General features: G+C 38.3%; 1 protein-coding gene across 3 annotated transcripts in view; it reads left to right on the forward strand.

The window, feature by feature from the left end:
- The window catches only part of PIP4P2 (phosphatidylinositol-4,5-bisphosphate 4-phosphatase 2), a 77,519-nt gene extending 54,610 nt beyond the window's left edge, over positions 1–22,909 (forward strand). The window contains exons 4-8 of one of the 3 annotated variants that reach the window (XM_063451264.1): positions 3,062–3,185; positions 6,076–6,128; positions 7,045–7,135; positions 12,505–12,668; positions 22,807–22,909. In XM_063451264.1, coding sequence (XP_063307334.1) covers positions 3,062–3,185; positions 6,076–6,128; positions 7,045–7,135; positions 12,505–12,648 — 412 coding nt within the window. In that variant the 3' untranslated portion in view covers positions 12,649–12,668; positions 22,807–22,909. Of the gene's footprint in view, positions 1–3,061; positions 3,186–6,075; positions 6,129–7,044; positions 7,136–12,504; positions 14,768–22,806 lie in introns of those variants that run through there. The other 2 variants (XM_063451265.1, XM_063451263.1) reach the window with 2 other exon arrangements.
- The last annotated feature ends 175 nt before the right edge of the window (positions 22,910–23,084 follow it).

Below are 23,084 nucleotides of genomic sequence, written 5' to 3' on the forward strand. Positions count from 1 at the left end.
TTCCGGCCACAAAGAAACATATATTTCATCCAGTAACAAAATTGCAACATAGTCTTTTGAATTATAGAGATAACCTCCATTGGGCAAATGACATATAAATGTCGTTTAAAAAAAAAAAAAAAAAGACGTTCCTGCACATGCTCCTGTGTGGTTAGCAATAACATTAGATACTGTTACTGTAGAAGTAGCCACCAAAGAAAGGACTATAAAGGATTGTTCAATGCAATGGCCATGGGAAAACAATATAAACTGGAAAAGGAACGTGGGGGAAAGAGGGAGAGAAGAGCATGGGCGGTGGAAGTACCCATTGTATTGAAGTATTACCTGAGGTAATACCACCTGGTAGTTTAAATGGGGGTGGCACTAATGCCAAACTTGTTGGGGGGAAAAATTATCTACAATGGTGCCACAGCCAGTCATTGGTGAGATAACAAATATTTCTTATTCCACACTTTCAAAAACCTGTTGCTGATCTGATGGATTTGCAATCAAGAAGTTTCAACAAATTCTGAATGAAGTTGCAGTTTTTATTTTCCAACAGTGGCATAAATTCCCCCCCTCGCCTCTTCCCCCCCCCCCCCCCCCCCAGCTTTTCACCAAACTAATTAATTGATTTTTACATAGCTGCAGTTGTTAATTGGCATTTTTTAATCTAGTAATCCCTACTGATTTCTAAACTTCAATTTTTACACATTTTCTAACAAAGTAAATTCTTATAAAAGTCTGTACTTGAGTGCGTTTTACTAACAAAAGGAACTGGCCGTCGTCAGATTTAATATTTGGCTATGAAACAGTATTGCTATATCCAGGAATTTATTTTATTTTTCTATTTATGTTTGAGTGAGTTTACACATGGATAGCGAACACTGCTATTGTTGAACTATGCCTTCCTCTTTTACTCAAATACCAATGGAGATGCACCTCGGTAACGGCTGGAGAAGTAACCTGTGTCTAGGTAGGAGGGTGAGAGCAAGGTTCTCCAAATTGTGGCCCTCCAGATATTGCTGAACTACAACTCCCTTGATTCTTTGAATAAAAAAGCCAGAGAATCCTGTAATTCTGCAACATCTAGAGTGCAAGAGTTTGGAGAACCCTGACTTGGCGAATACTTGTCAACCTAATGTTCTCGAAATACCTTCTATACAGATAAAGAATATTATTTGCTTCCGGTTACTGTGCTATTTTAGTTCATCGTCAAAGAAGACTATTGCATCACCATTCTGTTATACGGAAAAACGAGCTTATCCACTCAGTGCACAACCACACTGGAAATATTTCAAATGCATAACCTCTAGTTAAAGGTACATAACATTAGGTTTTTTTTTTTTTTTTTTCTTTAGGTTTTTGTTTGGTGGTAGATACTAGGTTTTGAATTAAAATTTGTTCAGATTGGCTACCAGCATATGTTTTTTTTTTTAATTCTTTATTTTTATTGTGCAATATGGGTTACAAACATGCCTGTTATGCCACGACAGCAGTCACAGGATTATAAACGTAGACATTGTCATGACAGGATTAAGCTGCACATTTTTATAATTCGATATGAGGACTAATAGGTGAATACATGCGATCAATTTGAAAGGTATGCAAGTTGCTCAAAGGTTAGACTCATTAACATGTGTTTGTTGCTTCATGCTTGGCACATTTTAGTAATTATTACATTTAAGTAATTATTAAACGATAGGCAAGTCACAGTGACATTTTTCAAGCGAGAAAGCTGTGCAATGCCCATGAATGATAATAAAACAAGGTTTGTTATAGCGATTACGTCTTAACGGGCATAACAGCAAAACCAATACATTTTAGGCAGTGGCAGTAGAGTAGTACAAATTTAGACAGTGACATTTGGCAAGATGCACACTAACAGTACATAGACAGGCAAAGTCGGGGATGTACTGCACTAATTTGCATTTGTGATAACAACATGCTTATGCGCCTGAAGATAGTAGTTGAGAGGTGCAAATAGCAAGGGTTATAAAGAACGACAAGAAAAAAAAACATAGTTTAAATGCGCTCTATATACGTTAGTAATAGGGCGAGCTTAATGCCACTGGGTCGGGAAGGCAAATAATATTAAGAGAAAACATAAGTAGTTAGAGCAAGAAGAGAAAAAAGAACAAAAAACATGAGGTATCAAACATTACTGGTTCAGTCCACTCTGATCAGCCGATGCCGGCTCTGGAAGCTTGACAGGTGGGCCAGGGATAGTAGCAGTCCTTAGTGTGTACTTGAGTTGTTACTACCCTGCCGTGGACATGGTGGCCGTCAAGCTTGGGTCGTATGCTTAGAGAAAACCGTATCTTGGTATACAGGACCAACATAAGTTTCGTTATCAGGTGCATGTTAGGTACAAATTGGGTCAAATACTGCAAGTCAATACACGCTTGTGTCCATTTTGGACCAGCATATGTTTTAAATGACGTAGGAAAACATTGTCACGGCAGACAGGAGATAGGAGACCATTTTTCTTGTTTCCTCCTATCTGATGATTTGTACGTCTAAAAGCTCTTAATCAGTTTAATGACCAATCGTATTCTTTGGATGTCATCCTATAATGGTGTTTACCTAATCTCATTTTCAAGAGGTTAATCGGATATTTTCCTTGATTTTAATATTGTTGGATAAGGTTTTGAGAATTATTTAATATTATTAAAAATATTTAAATGTAGTAATATTTTGCGATTTAAAAAAAATATATATATTTTTTTATACATTTTGTGTATTTGATATTGATATGTTGATCCAAAAAATATAAAATAATTTGAAAAGTTTATCCAACAATATTAAATTTGAGACAAAGTCTATAAAAATGTGGGAATTAATTTATGCTGTATCATTCTTAGTCAAACGCATCACCAACGTACCCATATTTTCATAGGTTTATGCAAAATTAATATTTTATGCTATATTCTTTATTACCATGGCTCACCATTATTGTTATTGTTCTTAGTCTGTTAGTAAGGCTCCTACATGGTGGGGCTTAGCCCAGTAAAATATACCATAGGCATGTTGAAAGTTTAAGACAAAAATGTGTTCCTAAAATGGGCCCTTCTTTCCACAGTAGACGTATTATTAATCTTGGTCCAGTAATGCTGATTCCAGAAGAACAGCCAGCTCAACCTGCACTTCCAGTTCAACCAGAAGGTACCAGGGTTGTTTGTGGCCATTGTGGAAATACATTTCTGGTAGGTGGTCATATTTAACTAATGACCATAAATTCTACTTCTCCTCCTCAACTTGTACTTCTACTTAACAGTAGTAGGGTATTCATTGACACCGTCTCTCTGTCCTTTCTAACTCACAAGTATTTTCATAATTGTGCCTGCAGTGTGAGTAATGAGATTAAAAGTGTGTGTGCGCATGCGTGCGTGCGTGCGTGTAATATTTTTTTTCATACAATTGCATGATTAAACTAAATATCCATTTTTTTTTATATATTGGTTCCAGTTGTACATATACAAGAGAATAACTTCTGTAAATGTGTTGTAAAAATCTGTCCAGAATTAATGTATAAGTATTTACCTAATTTTTTTATCTTAAGAAAACAATCTATTCCACAAGGTGGTAGAATTAAATTTGATTATTTAAGCACAGATATACGGTGTTTTTTCTGGAATTTCTATTCAAGATTGGGATGACCTGTACCAATCAAATCTTTACTTCAGCAGTCACAGTGGTCTGCAAGTTGAGCTCTTGTACTTGGGAGCCTCTAGGACAGAGGTAGGCAACCTACGGCACTAGTGCCGTGCACGGCACTCGAGGTGTCTTTGCACGGCACTCAAGGCCTATAGGCTCTGGCCTATCAGGAGTCCCAGTAAAACTTCAAATATCTGCTAATAAGAAAAGATGGCGAAGGACAATCCTCAATTTAAGCATTGCAGCACATAGAGGAAATTATCTCAGATCACTTCCTCCAAGCACTTGTGAATGGGAATCCACAACGTAGTAGAGCAACCTGCAGCTGCTGTTGCAGCTCCTGTCTTTGACCTGTACCAGGCCAGCCTGGTCCCCACTGGAACCCAGGGAAGCCAACCATACTGCTAGATATACACAGATATTGTGGATCAAACCAATTGTTTATCTGAGTATCTGCTCCTTTCCAAATTGTTAAAATAAATGCGTGCACGTTTTGAAGTAAATTACACTGAGACACAGGTATCAGGTTAATAAAAAACTTCGGAATGTTTACTCAGGGGGTGGCAAGCCCCTTATAAAGGCAAAAATACATCATATGCAAAAATGTAGATAACAGAGAGAATACATCTCTAATTGGTTAAGTGTCTTATCTAATGCACATTCTACGAGGTGTGATGTTACCATCATCCCGGGATTTTACTCCGGATGTAGGCGCCATCTTGTTACACGAGGTAGTTAGTCGGTGGGAGCGGGTGCTCTAGCAGTCATTTTGAGTAGATATTGAATACAGGTATACACAGTAAATAGACATTTTTACTATCACTAATTTACATTCATAACACAGAAATGAAGAATAACCCTCCCCTTAAACAAATAATACGAACAGCCCACACACAAACATACACACAATCTGCACAAACGTAACCCGCTAACAATCCACATACATGCACACAAACCCCACATGCAGCCTTTCACATGCAATACCCCAAACAGCCCACACACACTACCAAACACACAATGTGACATAACCATCCACACACAATTCCACAAGCAGCCCTCATACACAGCCCACATTCATATGTATCATACACAATACCATAAACTACTAATGAACATATACAATATAATAGCTCATATACGCACAAATACAATGATGCAAAGCAACTGCAGTAAAAATAACACAAACAGAATACGTCAGCATACACACCTCAATTTTAAAAAATAGGACCGGCACGCTACGGGACATCACAATCCTATATCGGCACAGTGCTGCTAAAAGGTTGCCTACCCCTGCTCTAGGACTTAGCCGTTGGCGGATTCAATAAGTATAGTAAATCAGACTGGGACTTAAGAGGCAAATATTGTTGGAAAGGCTGATGTATAGAAACCCAGCTTTCCGAATAATCAAGAAATAACTCTTAAACAGACTGAAGATGCAAAAAAGAACAGGTTGTGTCTTCAATACTAGCACAAAAAGACAAAATGGTATTAGACGAGTAGATTTATCATGGTGTTCAGAAGATTAGGCTGCGCATGACAGGCAGTGGGCCAGGAGGAAATTCTGTTCTGATGGGTATTTGTGCTAGACCGGTGCATCACATGCACACTAACCTAAACCTAACATTTTTAATGTTCTTATTAAGCCGTCCATAGAACAACAAAATTACATATTGACACTTCATCAGCAATAACACTTCTGTAAAATATTCTAACCTCACAACAGAGGTGCAATGTCGATGAATGGACCAGCCCTTCACACACATTCATGCCCAAACCTAGAATGTGGTGTGAAGCCCAACATTCAGAGACTGAGCCACAATGTGTTTATGGGATATGTGCAGGGTCTAAATGCAAGGACCCAGGAATCCAGGATTGTTTGTTTTTTTGTTGTCTGACAAAGGGCCGGAAATTAGATTTTTATTTTTTTTATGTATTGTATAATGTATATGTAAAATGGTGTACTTGCTAATTTTTTGCATAAAAAGGAGATCTAAAATTCCCAAGTTTAAGTGTGAATGTAATGTGCATTCAAAGTGAATTTCACATTTTAGGCCACAAAAAGGGAACTGAAAACCTATACGGCTTGGGAAAATTTTTCCATGTGTCTGTAACCTGATCCGATTCTTCATGACTGCTGAAAGGTTTTGTGCCTTACAAATAAATCCTTGTCTAAGACTGTACATAAATCTTTACAAAAAAATGTTAAAGAACCCAAGTGTATTGGGGGAAATGTGCTCGAATTGTAGGTCTTGTAACCTCTAATGACAAAACCCTGGGAAATGGATGCCATCCTAAAGACTGTTTGTACAACGCAAGCAGAACTCTGCTCAGATCAGATGCTGCATATGCGTGTGTGTGTATATTATATTATTTTCTGTCAATGTGGAGCTAAGTAAATATAATCTGAAACCAAAACAATTTATTTTTATTTTCTTGTAGTGGATGGAGTTGAGATTTAATACTTTGGCTAAGTGTCCACACTGCAAAAAAATGTAAGTAGAGTAACAATATTTGTCATGTTTTGTTAATTAACATGCTGGTGATTGTGAATAAGGGATATACTGGGATCAATCAAATGAGAGCAACCGAAAGCCGAAATTACTTTCTCTGACTTGGCAAGCTGTCTGTCCCACTAATATAGCTAGATATCCTATCTTTTGTGCTTGATCTGCCTCTCCTTCTGCTTTTTAATACATTTGATAGCAGGTCCTCGGGAGCTTGTTTATTCAGTAAAGAGAGAATTCTAAGTAATTTGCAAATTTAAGGTACAAATTGCTGAAATGGAAAAAAATCTCTATGATTCCAGTTTAGCTACTCTGTCCTTAAATCTTAATTAATTTTGAATGCTCTGTTTAGTAAATACCCATAATGTTGTATGAGTGGAACACGTGTGCAAAAATCTACTAAAGTCACAAGGATTAGAAGGAGTCTATTAGGTCCACATTCCCTTTAAAAGGGAACTATATAAGCACTATAACTGAAAGAAGTGGTTATGGTGAAAAACTCCCTATTTAAATGTTCTTGTGTGTTTAGGAAGACCTCAAAGATCAGAACCTCGTGATTTGTCTTGTTTCCCTGCACTCTGGTCATAAAGAATTAGGCTGAAGTTATAGTTCAAAGTTATGATCCTACTTGTGAATTGTTAATTATTCAAATGGACCCTCGAGATCTGGTCAGCATTGATGTGTTTAGAAAAAAAACCAAAGCACATTCCAAAGAAGGGGAGTCTAATCACACTGGAGTCATGTGAGGATTTTAAAGACTAACTATTGTTATGTAGGGCTTTTGGTTTTTATGTTTCACGTTCTAGAACCACATGCTTTGTGATATGTGCTTTTGATCTCCGTCATTTTACAAAGATTTAAAAAAAAAAGTGATCCATTTAACATAAATGCACATTGTTTTCAGATCCTCTGTTGGAAGCGCTCTCCCACGCAGACGCTGCTGTGCGTACATCACTATGGGAATGATATGTATCTTTATTGGGGTTGGTTTAACTGTAAGTAGCATAATTTCCCAGCTTTATTTGATTTTTACAATTTAATTTTTTATTTTTAAATCTTATCTTTTACCCTTTTTTTGTCTGTTTTTGTGGGGTTTTTTTTGGGGGGGGGGAGGGGGAGAAGAGGGTTGTCGTATGAAAGGGAAATTCCTGGATAATGTATTATAAAGCCATTTTATAAATTTGATTACATACTTTTCTGAAATCTTCAGTTTCTAAAAGAACTACAAAGTAGTTGAGATATTTAGTAAATATAAGAAAAAAGACTACAGGATAAGGACAGACTAACCCTGAAGTCAGAAGGACTGAATGGGCAACAAACCTGGGCATAAACCCAGAGCAATATATACTGGAGGAGAAAATCCCAAATGTTAGGGTTATTGGAAGGGAGAGCAAGGGTCCGGCTTCCAATAGTTGAGATATTTACTTTTTTTTTAGTCCGTCTTGGCCATTCCTCTGCTCAGCAGTGGTATATGTGTGTAATGGCATAAAGTGAAATGTGCACTGCTCTCTCCAATAGTGGCATTCGTGAAAATGAAATTACCTTTCTAAAAGGATTTCAGAGCGAAGTATGTAGATGCTTTGCTTCTTGGTACAAGGAAAGCACTAGCAGATTTGTTAGGAGTATAGGACTGCCCTCTGCTGGAGATAAAAGGCTTTGCTATCTAAATCAGGAAAGAACTGAGCTGAATTAGAGATTACAATTCTTGTAGAAAGAAAAAGCCTATGTTTGCTATTTACAGTTGATCTGTCCTCACAAACATAAATTAGAAATTATATAGTAAATCCGTTTATACTTTATCCTAAGCGCAAAAGTATGAAATCTTGGTATATTTTCTTGTGACGGCACTGATGAATTTTTATCCAAATTGCATGTAAAATGAATTTCTCTGGTCATTTCTGCTCAAGTTCTGGCAACAGGATTTTGGTTTATAGCAGAGAGAACAGTGTCACCCTGTATCTATTACTATAGAGAGATCACAAAACCAGGCCACAAATCTCTAGACTGCCAACAGCAATGGTTATTGTTTCTGCTTGAGGTCCCTGGCTTGTATAAATCAGGAAGGGTCTCAGATTTCTGTGTGTGCAACTGAATTCCGATTAATGTAGTGTAGTACCAGGCTACTAAAATTAATTGGACTAAAATTCCAATAGAATCTGAACTGTTATAGAGGGTAAACACAGGGCCAGATTAAGAGCTCAATGGGCCTGGTGCTGACCATTATGATGGGGCCTAATTACAGAATCTTATCGACCAAAAACACTAAAACAATCATACCTCCCAAGCGTCATATATCTGATGGAGATGGTGTTGGAGGGAAACTCAAAGGATGCAGCTATAAGAAAACACATACTCAATGCTTATCTCTCTCTAAGTTATGCTTTCATATTTCAAGTAAATCCATACCCCCTAACAGCAGTGTCCAGTGAAGCTAATGGGTGGGGTAAAAGGGTGGGCAACTGACGTGAATCATGTGACCAGAACTGCCAAAAGGGGCAAACATGCCCAAAAAGGGGGCATGTCTGTCCAAAGAATTGGAAGGCCAGCCTGGCATCAGTGTCCCTATGTATCAGTGTCAGTGTCCCCATGTCACCCAGTCCCCTAGTCTCCCAGTGTCTGTGTTCTCATTTCTCCCCGTGTCCCCATGTCTCAGTTTTTCCCGTGTCACTAGGATACTAGGGGACACTGAGAGACATGTGGACACAGTGAGACATGGGGACACTGAGATGCCAGGGGCACTGAGACATGGGGGCACTTGTGGATACAGACATGGGGACACTGGGAGACATGGAGACATGGGGACAAAGACACTGGGAGACATGGGGACACTGGGAGACATGGGGACACTGGGAGACATGGGGACACTGGGAGACATGGGGACACTGGGAGACATGGGGACACTGGGAGACATGGGGACACTGGGAGACATGGGGACACTGGGAGACATGGGGACACTGGGAGACATGGGGACACTGAGACACTAGGGACACTGGCTGGGAGGCATGGGGACACAGACACTTGGGGACACTGAGAGACATCGGGCACTTTTGGACATAGACATGGGGACACTGGGAGACATGGGGACACTGAAAAATTTGGGCACACTGGGAGACATGGGGACATGGAGACACTGGCTGGGAGACATGGGGACACAGACACTAGGGACACTGGTTGGGAGACATATGGACACTGGGATACATATTTGGGGACACTGGGAGCCATGGGGACACAGACACTAGGGACACTGGTTGGGAGACATATGGACACTGGGATACATATTTGGGGACACTGGGAGCCATGGGGACACTGAGACACTTGGGGCATTGGCTGGGAGACATGGGGACACTGAAAAATTTGGGGACACTGGGAGACATGGGGACACTAAGGACACTGGCTGGCAGACACGGGGACGGACACTGGTAGACATGGAGACACTATGACCATAGTGTCTCCATATCCCAATGTGTCTCCCAATGTCCATATGTCTCACAGCATCCCCATGTCTCACAGTGTCCCCAAGTGTCTCAGTGCCCATAGTGTCTGTGTCCTCATGTGTCCCCATGTTTCCCTGCTGCCTTCCCCCCCCATCCTTCACATACCTGAGCTGTAGTCTGTCTCTGCAAGCTGGGAGCTGCAGTCTGAACTCTGCGGATCAGTGAGTAGAGAGAGGCAGGGAGGGATATGCGGTAAAAACCAATCCCTGCCTCTCTCCACACACAGTGACCCCTACTGGCTGGTGCTGGTATTGCAGAGTAATCTCCGTTTATACTGAGAAAAATATCTGCATTTGTATTGCCAGTATTACTGCAATACTGGCACGGCCAGGCAGCCAAACCCAAGAGTAGGTGCCAAACCCAAGAGTAGTGTGTAAAAAAATTTTTTACAAATTAAAAAGTGCATTTTATTTTTTTATTTTTTTTAAATGGGCCTATTCCATGGGCCTGGGCCTGGAGCTGCAGCTCCATCAGCCCCTTTGTTAACCCGGCCCTGGGTAAACATTCTAGTTAAGTTAGCCCTACTAGTTGCAGTAATAATGGTATTGGAAATGAGATATATATATATATATATATATGTTTAATCACAAAGCTTTCAAAAATAATTTGCAAACAATTGTGGCAATATTACCGATTATATATGCCATCCTGAAGAAGGCTCCAGATGTGAGCCGAAACGCTGATGTTAATTTTTATTTTATTTTTTGAATATGAATTAAGTTATATTTTATTTTCCAAAGACCCTGGAGTGCATTCCGTTTTCTGGATATCTATGATTTTTGCTGGATTTGCACCGGGCACCACAGTCACTATACCTGGAGTGCAAGCACCTTGGAGATATATATATATATATTTGTTTTTTTTCCCGTCCTATCGGCTGTAAGGAACAGAGTTAACGCATTTGTATATGCTGCCATGATTAGCCAGGAAAAATATAGATACATAGATAAAGCATCAAGAGAATATAACTGTTCCATCCCTAGACTGAGATCAATCTTGATAATGTACCACTAGATCATAGATTGTGTCACAAACAAAAACAGGTAAATCACAATATAAAAAAAAGACTCAACTCATTTTGCACAAATGCATTTTGACAAAGTAAAATCTGAAAGTCAAAATTCACAGAAAGCATGCTTGTCAGGAAAAATGATCCATCTTATGCCCAGATTTTAATATTTTGGATACATTTTTAAAAATTGTTTTCAAAATATTAAAATATTAAAAAAATAATCTATTTTTTTATATTTTAATATATTAAAACCATAATTTCCAACGTTCATCTCAAAAATATTAATTCATTGCTTTTCGCACAGAAATCACAAATCTGCAATGATGTTACTACCGCAAAGGATTCTGGGTGGGCGTATGCAAATTAGTTTAACAAGGAATCACATTTTTGCCTCATTCCATATTAGACCTGTATTCCTTTGAGTCTGTGTTTGCTGTATACAACAGCTTTGAAACACAAAACACATATATATCTTAATTTTTCAGTTCAGACTCTTGCACTACAATTTAGTGTATTGCAAGGACGAGACACCAGTCAGGCACACAAGAGCCATCAACTTCCTGATAAATCTTTAAAACGGAAAACATAATTTTATGTGTGCCAAGTAAGATGGCTACCGGGACATTCAATACATAGGAAATTGTGGAAAACTGACCAGGAAAAAATAATCAAGCTGGAAAAGACCACCTCAAATTTGGCTATTTTGGTTCCTTTGTCAATTCTTTGCGTTTTCCTGTTTTAGTGAATAAATCCAGTATCCAGGCACATGTCAGTGACAATAGTTGTCAGCTACAAAAGGAAAAGGTTCTAGACCCCTTATAGGTTGTTATATTGGCACATAAGGTTTAATTTGTATGCTACATTTTCATTCTTGCCATATGCAAATGGACTAGTGGAAATCGTCACTTTTATCATTGTATGCTACCCATGCACGGCATATGTAACCGGAAAACTTGTTTTACAATGACTGTAATCAATTTCAGAAAGCAGCTCTAGTCATTTTAACCCCTTAAGGACCAAACTTCTGGAATAAAAGGGAATCATGACATGTCACACATGTCATGTGTCCTTAAGGGGTTAAGCAAAGCAGTCAGATAGCCGACCTTCAGTTGTTGGTGCATTAGAATTCCCACAGATATGAATTGGCTACTTTGTGTGTTTTGGGCTGTCACTTGTGTATGTGCATTCCAATCTGCTTATAGCTGAAGTTTTTGTATTTGTCTACCTTGATTTAAAAGAAAATAAAGTAAAAACAAAAAAAATCCAAACAACAATGATTAACCTCTTAACGACCCATAACGGAAATATTCTGTCATGATTCCCTTGTATTTCTGAAGTTGTGTCCTTAAGGGATTAATGTACAGATGTAGTATGAGATGCAAACTCTGTTGCCTTGAAAAACACTACGTCTAGGGGTTTTGGTGCACAGATACTGTGCCTTTGCTTGGAACGTAAAATTGAGATCTCTGAGAGGTTTTTTTTTTGTTTTGTTTTGTTTTTTTACAGAAATATGCCTCTAGTGGCATTACAATGTCTTTCTCTTGCTACACTCCTTGTTTCTTTGTGCAAGTGTAACGTTTTGATAATTTATTGAGCATGCAATATTTTGGCGATATTATTTTCCCACTTTGGTGTAGGGCACATTATTTTTCAACATTAGAAAGTATTAGATCAGGAATGGCTCGTGCCGCAATGTCGTTCACTGGTAATTCCCAGTGCATTTAAAAGGACTCTTCTCAATTGTATAAGGTTAAGTGCAGTAGACACTATTGTACTCTGTTTAATATTGCAATGTAAATGTTTACTAAAAGTGAAGTGTGGCACTACCTTTTTAATACAACTGTGTGTTTTCTTTCAGGTTGGAACCCAGGATTTTGCCCGACGTTTCCATGCTACATACGTGTCTTGGGCGGTCTCTTATCTTTTAGGATTAGTATGTCTAATTCGGGCTTGCTACTGGGGAGCCATTAAAGTTAGTTATCCAGAACACAGCTTTGCATAGACTTACCTGTAATGGATGTAGTAAGTTATGAGATCTTTTGGGGGGTGGAGGGGAGTTTATTTACTAAATGGTCCAACAGAGTTGTAAACTACAGGCCAAAATGGTGCGAAAGTCATCAGAGTTGGTATTTTTTCTCCACTTCTGCTATTGGCGTGAATTCCGTAATTCAAATCGCAACCAGTCAGTATTTCGTAAATACGCCCCCTTGTCTAACCCCATACACGGTTCGATTTAAATCAGGACTGGAAGATGCAGGCTTCTCCAGCCCTGCAGAGCTTACACCTCTGTCTTTAAGAGTTCCTCTCCTTTTCCGGTAGGCATTAAGACTGAGTGAAGGATACTGTTTTGATATTAGCCAGTCATGCTTGAAAAAAAAAAAAAAGTACTCATTGCACTACATTATATGCAAATAGTTTTTGTTTTTGCTGCTATCTATCAAAGCTCTGAATATATAAGCTATGTTTACATGTTCAGGCATCTGTTCTGTGTATTGTTGAATAATTCCATCGTGATCCATTTCACATTATTTTTTCCCTTTATTTTATCTTCCATCTGTGCCATTCTGTGGGTGTTATGTAACTATCAATAAGTCTTCATATATATGTCTTTTCTACAGTAGCTAAAGAATTTTGTATTTAAGTTCTATTTATTCTAGCGGCTTGCTTTTAAGGTGCAATTTAATTGTCTTGGCTTCTTGGTGCTTCTCTGTTGGTTACATACTCACGTTTAATTTGTTAAATTATAAGCATCTTGTTTTTATTTGGATGCTATCGTAATCAACTTTTTGTCTCTCTTCCACACTCAAATTGCTCTAACCAACGGAAGCTCAAGTCAATGGTACTCTTTTCCACAATGTAGAAAACAAATGGGATCCTCAGCTTAATGACAGACAGGACTTGAGCAGTGTTATTCACCAACGTGAGAATTTGTGATTTTCAAATTTAAGGTCAAAGTAGCCGAACAGGTAAAACAAAGCCCTCTTACTTTCAGTTAGGCTAGTCTGGCCTTAAATTTAAAATTTACTTTGAATTCTCACTTTAGTAAATACCGCTGTTAGAGGATAAAAAGTCGGCTTCATTGCAATATATTTTTTGGAAATTATTTATGATTTACTTAAGTCAAAGTTCTAATTTCCCAGAAACATCAAAATGTCAAAGTAGATTGATTGCACCATGAAGCGTTGAGCAATAAATATTTGCTTAAAATGCATCACCGTGTTTTCCCTAAAACCATAGATAGAACCCCTATCAGGACATGTTATAAACAATTGTACTTTTCTGTATGAACCCTTTCTATTAAGCAGTCTAAAATGTCTAGCAGTACTTCCATCAGGGTGAAAGGAAGCCACATACACATGTAGGGCCCTAACAATAAGATTACTGTATGCATATAAATTAAAAATTACAGCTGTTTTTTCTTTTTTTTTTATTATCTCTGCAACAGAGAATTACTTGGCTCAAGGATGTCTTTTCTACCAGTATTAAAAGCCATTGTTCTATGATACGTGGAATGTACTGATTACGATTTGTATAATTTCCTAATGAGGATTGGGGGTTATGGGCATGGGGGGTGGGAGGGCAGGAGAGGGAGAATTAGGGACAATGTTTTTTGTCATTTTATGTACTGATGTTTAGGATTTTTTTGTATGTTTTTTTTGTTTTGTTTGTTTTTTGTACTGTTCTAGGGATGTGGGTAGGAATAATTAAACAGATCCATTCAAATTACACATTTAAAGTACTTCTGATTTCTTAATTCGCTGTAAAAACAGAGTTTAAAAATATTACAACAATATCATGTAGATAATGTGCTGAGTCCTCCTGTCTCATTGTTCAAACGCCCTTACTAAGCTTATGCAAATTTAGATTTCTGGATGGTAGAGCCCTATTCTATATGTGGTTGTTGAACTAATTCAGCTAAATGGAAAAATGTGTGGATAGCAAACTAATTCTTAGTGAGAACATATTGGGTAATATTTTATCTCGATGCCAGAGCACAATAATTGTATTCCCCAAATCCCATTACCTCTTTGTATGATAAATGTACATTATTACTATTAGCTCGTTCAGGACTTATTGTATCTTTTAAAATATTACTAATAAAGATTATTATACAAATCCAATGCTGTTTATTGTGGTCTATTTATGTAACATTTTTAAGTTTACTAAACCAGGAGTTGAGGAGAATTACAAATAGCAAAACAAAAAGGCTAATTTGGGAAAATGGTTTCCAAATCTATTTTGGTAGTTGCCTTGTCAGTTCAAGTCTTTTAGATCTAAAACGAAGTACTATCTCATTAAATAGTTAATCCACATATATTCGCCTGTTTGTTTTTTAAATATATTTTATAAACCGTGCACATTTATATTTTTACTTTCCGGTATTGTGATACCATGACAGAAAAGGGATGGCGATGAGCATCATTGGGTTCGAGTGACGGGGAAGCCTGAGTGTGAGTTACTCGAGTGTGCAAGAGGAGATAAGTTGCTAGGGAGAAAAGTTGGTGATACATGGACGGCAAGAAGATCATAGAGCTGCTGTAATGGGTTAACACTGTGAGAAAGGTGATGGAACAAGTACACTTCAGACAGAGATGGTTGTTGCTCTGTACCTGATTTCAGTGCCTCAACAGTTAAACCCCAAGCTGGGGTTATGAGGGGGGATGTGTAGAGAGATCTGCTTGAGCCTTTAATTGCTCAATGTATGGCAACATAGGATGAGGGTTCCTACTTCAAAGGTTTTGTTCTGCCAAATATATTGCCATGAGCTACTCTTAATTTGGAGCAATCGGGGTCACTCTGATTGATTTACAGGAACACTATACAGTCCTCTATAACAGTTTGCCCCCCGCCCCCCTAAATAGAGAGGTCATTGAGATTCCAAAGTCTCCTTTGTAACCAAAAAAAATAAATATCCGCTATTAAATTAACGCACTACCTAACTATAGTCCAGTGCCAAGGCCTCCTCTTCACTGCAGCCTGGTCGACCACCAGTGAGGTCATCGGGCTTGATCACCATTTTGTCCAATCAAATGCTTCTCATAGAGAAGCATTGTGGAGTTAATGTTTATGAGCGGAAATTGGCGCGATGTGCCCGTCACATGCTTCTTATAGAGGAGCATTTTATCCAATGCTAGTCAATGAGAAGCACTGATTAAACATTCAATATACTCGAGCAATACGTCAAGAAATTAGGATGACTCTGTTCACACTGGGGAAGCACCATCTAGATGTTGTCCATGTAATAGCCAGTAGAGAGATGCTTCGCCCGACAATGTAAACACTGCCGTATCTCCAAAATGGCAGTGGTTTACATTGCGTTAACAAAACACCTTGGACACAGCAGAGAACACTTCATCAATATGAAGTTGTCTCGTTGCTTATAGTGTTTTTTTTTTTTTTTTTAATGAATTGAAATAAAATGTGGTGAAATAAGCTTACATGTGTTCTTACACTGCTTAAAAATATATATAGCTGTCATTCTGCGCAAATCTGTTAGAAAGTGACCCCACACATACCATGATGGGATCCCATTATAGGAGGGAATTGCCTTATTTGATCACCATAAACTTCCAGTTTTGCAGACACCAATGATACATGTAGAATATTATAGAAAGTTGTACGCTCTGCAGAACATTACAATTTTCTTAGTGAACTTGGTCAAACTGACAGAGACCTGTTGATTGTGACTGATAGACACTGTAAACCTGGATGGTATTCTGCCATGTGACCTGGAGGGGGACAACTCTGGACAAACAAAAGGACTCGCTCCATATATTGAGATACAATCAACATTTCTATGAATTCCCTCAGGATGTTATTTTAAAAGACAAATCTGAACATTTTCTTAAAAGAAACTGACTTGCTAATTCTTTGTAAGTTTATGATTTTTTTTTTTAAGTGTGCATGTTTTTATACATATATCTTATGTTGTATTAAGCATTGTTATTTTGGTTTATTAAGTTCTATCTTGGCTTTGTGGATTCATGGTAATGATGGTACTCTTGTTAATTGTTATAGCTTTAAGAAACAAAAATATTAAAGGATGTGTGATTGCTATTATTATGGTGAGACAGCAGTAAATCTTACAAGGATTCTACAACGTTGTGAGAAACCGAAGAATAAAAAAAGTATGGATGATAAACCACGTCTACATTTTTTTTTTACCCTTGAGTCTAGTGACACAGAAAAATATACACACGTATCAAATAGGGATTATGTTGCCTAATTTCTCAAAAACAAAAGCAATTAAATAAAAAGTGTAAAATGTATAATAAATGAACAAAATACAAATATTATACACTCACACTTTGTAAAGCTACTGAGAGCTCTGCTGTAGTTGGCGAGGACCGTAAAATCCGTGTGTGTGTGTGTGTGTGTGTGTGTGTGTGTGTGTGTTATATATACAGGCCCAATTCAAAATTCTGGCGCTTGCTTACAAATCCCTACATAATTCTGCTCCAACATACCTATCCTCCCTCATACACAAGTATGTCCCGTCGAGACCCCTGCGCTCAGCCCAAGACCTACGCCTATCCTCTGCCCGGATCCCCACCTCTGATGCTCGCCTTCAAGACTTCTCCAGGGCTGCACCTCTTCTGTGGAACTCCCTTCCCTCCTCAATCAGACTTTCACCCAGCCTCCACTCCTTCAAAAAATCTCTGAAAACTCACTTCTTCATTAAAGCGTATCAATTAAACTGTCAGCAGGCTTCTCATCCCCCACCCCATTACTCCTTTCCTGCAACTGTCAAAAATGACATACCAAGCACTCAATAAACCCTTCTCTAACAAACTATTTAATCCCCCTACTTTAACCCTTTGTGTCACTATACCCCACTCCCTCTAGCATGTAAGCTCATCGAGCAGGGCCCTCAACTTAATCTGTTCCTGATCTCATCGAGCAGGGCCCTCAACCCCATCAGTGGTCTGATCTCAATTATGTGTCTGTTAGTCCACCCATTGTACAGCGCTACGGAATTTGTTGGCGCTATATAAATAATAAAATAATAATAATATATATTCTCCGCAGTAGTGAGGGTGTTTCACCATATGACAAAATATGTAGAAACAAAACACAAGAATATCCAGTAGTGCGCTATCTACGTATGTACGACAACCATACAGAGGAAGGGGGAAAGCATCCTACTTAGTTAGCAGAGCATAGGACCTGCTCTGTTGTAAAGGCGTTTTGGTTAAACAATCCCCACCTGGAGAATAAAATGTCAGGATGTATGGAATCAGGAAGCCAGTAGGATGTAAAGTAGAATTCCAAATACATTCAAAATTTAATTTAAAAAATGTTTACTTTATTCCAATTACACTAAAAAAAAACCCCCCAAAAAAACCATGAATGTTGGGCTATACTCAATGCGTTTCGCTTCTTTCAGTGACTTCTGATGACATGGTGAAATACATTGGGTATGTAAGGGTAAAATATATATATATATATATTTTTATGTGTGGTTTATAATCTATACTGGTTTTATTACATAAAAAAAATTATAAGTATATATTATAACTTTTTTTTTTTTTTTTAACATTTTTGGGTTGGTGCTAATGTAAAGGATCACCTAAGATGCCAGTATATAGACTTGGAAGTTGCAGGCAGCATGTTAACTATTATAATCTGGGTTGATGTAGACCAGATTTGAGGGTAATTTGGTAAAACTTTGAAAAATTGTGAAAGGTACAGCTTGTTAATCCAGAGGCTTGCACTTTCACCTCTCTTCTGGTTGTGACGGGTGTGATGGACTTTCTGATAGTGGAATAAAGCAAATCCCAGAGGAATGAATAGAGAAGTGAGGGCCATGCACAGGACAGCCCAGGCAAGACAAGGGCAGCAACGTTTACATATTGTGAGAATGTGACTCTGGTCTGGATTATATTTGCCAAGGAGGAACTCCTGGTTACCTTTGACAAGAGCAAATCGTTCCGTGGATGGGAAAAGTAACCCTGGAAGAATGGGAAAGTTCCAATTTGGAAGACTGCAAGACTAGCACAGACTCCATCAAAAACAGATGAACAAAATGGAAGAGACTAACAAAGCCAAAGAGAAGGAAGTATTGTATACCACTATACATGGAATACATTGAGTGAGAGGATATGATATTGCAAAACACTTAGTTGCACTTATGTTATTATTACACCTTTCACTGCGCATGCACAAACTGCATGGAGGTTAAAGTCTGATAACTGCAGGCATGCGAAAACCGCAACTGCCAATTTCAATAGCATCCGTGCTTCAAGTCTGGGGCTCCCACCAAGATCTACTCAATATGTGCATGCCTATTTTAAAGTTCCTTAATGGGATTTCATGTGGTATTAAAGCTACCATCAATTATAGTGAACATAAGATTGGCTTTTTGCATACATAACAATGCAAAAAAAAACTGCATACTGAGCCAACATATAAGCACAGACTACACAGTCGCCCACAACAACAAAACCTAGAGCATTAAAGGATCATACTCCTGCACATCTTGCAATGTATATATACAGTTGTGCTCAAGTTTGCATACCCTTGGAGAATTGGTAAAATCTGTACGATTTTTAATGAAAACATGAGTGAGCAGGCAAAACACATTTATTTCTTATGTGATTTTTATTCAACTGTAGGTTGTAAAAAACTGGCACAATCTTAAAACAAAACATAGCAACAAAGAAATGAAATGATCGCTGTTCAAAAGTCTGCATACCCTTAGTTCTTAATCCTGTGTATTGGCCCCTTTAGCATCAATGCACAGTCTTTTGTAATGGTTGTCTTTGAGGCCCCTAATTCTTGTAGGTGGTATAGCTGCCCCGTCGTCTTGGCAAAATGCCTCCAGGTCATGCAAAGTCTTTGGTCGTCTTGCATGAACCGCACGTTTGAGATCTCCCCAGAGTGGCTTGATGACATTAAGGTCAAGAGACTGTGATGGCCACTCCAGAACTTTCACCCTTTTCTGCAATAACCACTGTAGGGTCAACTTGGCTTTGTGCTTAGGGTCATTGTCATGCTGGAAAGTCCAAGAGCATCCCATGCGCAGCCATCGTGCAGATGAATGCAAATTGTCTGCCAGTATTTCTGATAACATGTTGCATTCATCTTGCCATTAATTTTCACAAAATTCCCCCTTTCACAAAATATCAGTGAGCCACGACCATGCTTCACAGTGGGGACGGTATTATTTTCAATATAGGCCTTGTTGACCCCTCTCCAAACATTGCGCTTACGGTTGACCATGAAGCTCTATTTTGGTCTCGTCACTCCAAATTACAGTGTGCCAGAAGCTCTGAGACATGTCAAGGTATTGTCTGGCATATTGTAACCGGGCTTTTTGTGTGGCATTGGCACAGTAAAGGCTTCTTTCTGGCAACTCGACAATGCAGCTCATTTTTGTTCAAGTATCGTCGTGTTGTGCTCCTTGAAACAACCACAATGTTTTTTTCCAGAGCGGCCTGTATTTCTCCTGAGGTTACCTGTGGGTTTTTCTTTGTATCCTGAGCAATTCCTCTGGCAGTTGTGGTTGAAATCTTTCTTGGGCTACATGACCTTGGCTCGGTATTAAGAGATCCCCAGATTTTCCACTTCCTAAGTGATTGAACAGTACTGACTGGCATTTTCAAGGCTTTGGATATGTTTTTATATCCCTTTCCATCTTTATAAAGTTCCATTACCTTGTAACGCAGGTCTTTTCACAGTTCTTTTCTGCCCCCCCCATGGCTCAGTATCTAGTCACTCAGAGCTTCCATTTGGGTCATTTATGTTATCAGTATGCTTTAAACTATGTAATAGTAATCGGCTTCATATGATCACTATCGTTCAAGTAAATAATTTTTTTTTTTTTGCATGATCAGGCATATTTTCAAAATCAATGCCAAAATATAATAAATTCTGCCAGGCATGCAAACTTTTGAGCACAACTGTATGATACAATGCACCAAATGCCATCCAGGGTGCTACCTTGGGGAATCCACCCAGCAATTAAATGGCAGAATAACTATGCCAATACACACCATTAAACCCCACAAAGCTGAATCTTATTCCTGTGGGACACCATTTTACCGTGCCTGACCACTGAATCATTCTAATTGTACTGTCATGAACTTTAACATGCGAACTGAGGCCTGTAAAGTCTGAGATGTAACTCTTGTTTATTTTTTTTTTTTTTTTGCAATTTCTCTGAGGATTGCACGGTCTGAGCTTAAGGTGAATTTCCTGGGACGTCCACTCCTGGGAAGATTGGCAACAGGCTTGAATGTTTCCCACTTTTGAATAATATTTATTAATGTAGAATACTTTAAAATTTCTTGGGAAAATGGCCTTATAACCCGTCCCAGTTTGATGGGCAGCAACAATTGTTTCTCAAAGATAATTGCTTATGTCTTTTCTCCCTGGCATTGTGTTAACACACACCTGAATGCTCCAACAAACTCCTAAAACGTTGGCTTTTATAGATGTGGTCACACTTGCTGATGATCAATAAATCAAGGGCATTTGATTAGCAGCACCTGTCTACTTAGCCTGGTAATTCCTATGGAAGCAGTAAGGGTGTACTTAGGGTGCCTTCTCCATTTTGGTTTTAATTTTGTTAAATAACTTCACAAGTTTCTCTGAAGTTGTATTTACCTAATTTTAAGACCCGCTAACAAACAGATGATTGTTATTGTGTCCTGATTTGTAAAACCATATATTTCAAAGAGGGTGTACTTTATTTTTTCCATATATGCATACATATAGGTATAGCCATATGTGTGTGTAGGCTGTATTGCTTCATACATATTCCAGATTCTTGGATGCCAGTATATACATTCTTAATGTGTGTAATTATATTCTTTTAACTTGCCCCTCTCTAACACCATATCATGCGCTGTTTTTGTGGTTTTCTCTACCACCTCCCCAATTACTCTGCGATCCTTACACAAAATATTGACAACCCACAGTGAGAATGATGTCTATTTTGTATCCAAGCTGCAACTTATTTACACTAATGTCGCTTTAATTTGCAAATCAACTTGGAATTCTATGTGTCGTTTTTGTTAGTTCAATCAAAAAGGTATTACAAGATACTAATTTAATAGGGATGTGCATATTCGGTTTGGCACTCCGAAATTCAGGACTTGGGGTAAGTGTGTAGGGTTAGGGTTATCCAACCCCTAACCCTACCCCTAACCCCAACCCTCTCCTGTTTTGCCACTTTTCAGAAATCCAAAGCACTTCGGCAATTCGATTCAGTTCGGCATTCTGAAATTCGGCACTTCGGACATTCAGAAGCATCCGAATGTCCGAAATTCGTCCGAATTTGCATTCGGAACGAAACAAATTGTACATATCTATAATTTAAGCTAATCTGATGTATGTGTATATATATATATATATATATATTATATATATATATTTTTTTTTTATTCCCCTGCAGACTACCAGTCTCTGGAAGGATGCAGAGGAATACTCTAGAGCAGACATGGCCAAACTGCAGCTCACTAGCCTCATGCAGCTCTTAAGAGGGTCCAGTGCGGCTCGCAAATATTTTCAGGGCCGGCACTGCAAAAAGGCGGCACAGACGGCCGTGTTAGGGCGCACCGGCCAGGAAGGCACAGGATCTGGCTGACTTGCAGGAGGGGAGCGTTCCAATTGAGCTACGAAACCGAGACAAAATAGTCGTGCTGCGCTAATAGTGGAATTGTAGGATTATTTCCAAATGAGCACTTTTTTCCCCCTAAATTTTGCAATTCGGTTTTCAATTCACTAAAATAGCATAGCGCAAAAAAACTTTGGAGTTATTAACCAAGTCATTAATTATTGGTAGCTCACTCGAGTAATGTACATTTTAGTCCAAAATCAACACATTAGAAAAAAATGTCCAAAACAGACAATGTCTTCCAATTCTGCTTTTATTTAATTTTTTTTATACCGTAAATCTGAAAATGCCTAGCGACTTCCTAACTGTTTAGGGAATAATCATGCTAGTACTGACCAGATCACATTTTAACCCCTTAAGGACACATGACATGTGTGGCATGTCATGATTCCCTTTTATTCCAGAAGTTTGGTCCTTAAGGGGTTAAATTACTGATGGCGTATTAAAACCTAGAAAGGGGGTGACTACTTGAATTCTATACTTTTTAATTATTTTAATAAGTATTCATTCATATTTTTTTTGTTTTGTTTCGTTTTTCAGGCTAAAGTACGATGAAGTTGCAGTTCCTTTTGAATATCGACAACCCCACAACTACTGAGAGAAATAAATACCACTGACATTAGTTGTACAATTTTGCTAAATCGTATTCATAAACCTAAAGTGATACTCTATGCAAAAAATGTGCATTTTTCTCCTATGTTACTATGAGCAGTGAAGTGTTATGTTACCATTTATTAATAAAATGGCAATTAAACTTACCTTTACAGCAGCATTTAAATAACTCCTCTTAGCCTAATCTGCCCACAGCGACATCAACT

Source organism: Pelobates fuscus, chromosome 4 (genome assembly GCF_036172605.1).
Source record: "Pelobates fuscus isolate aPelFus1 chromosome 4, aPelFus1.pri, whole genome shotgun sequence".
NCBI lineage: Eukaryota > Metazoa > Chordata > Amphibia > Anura > Pelobatidae > Pelobates > Pelobates fuscus.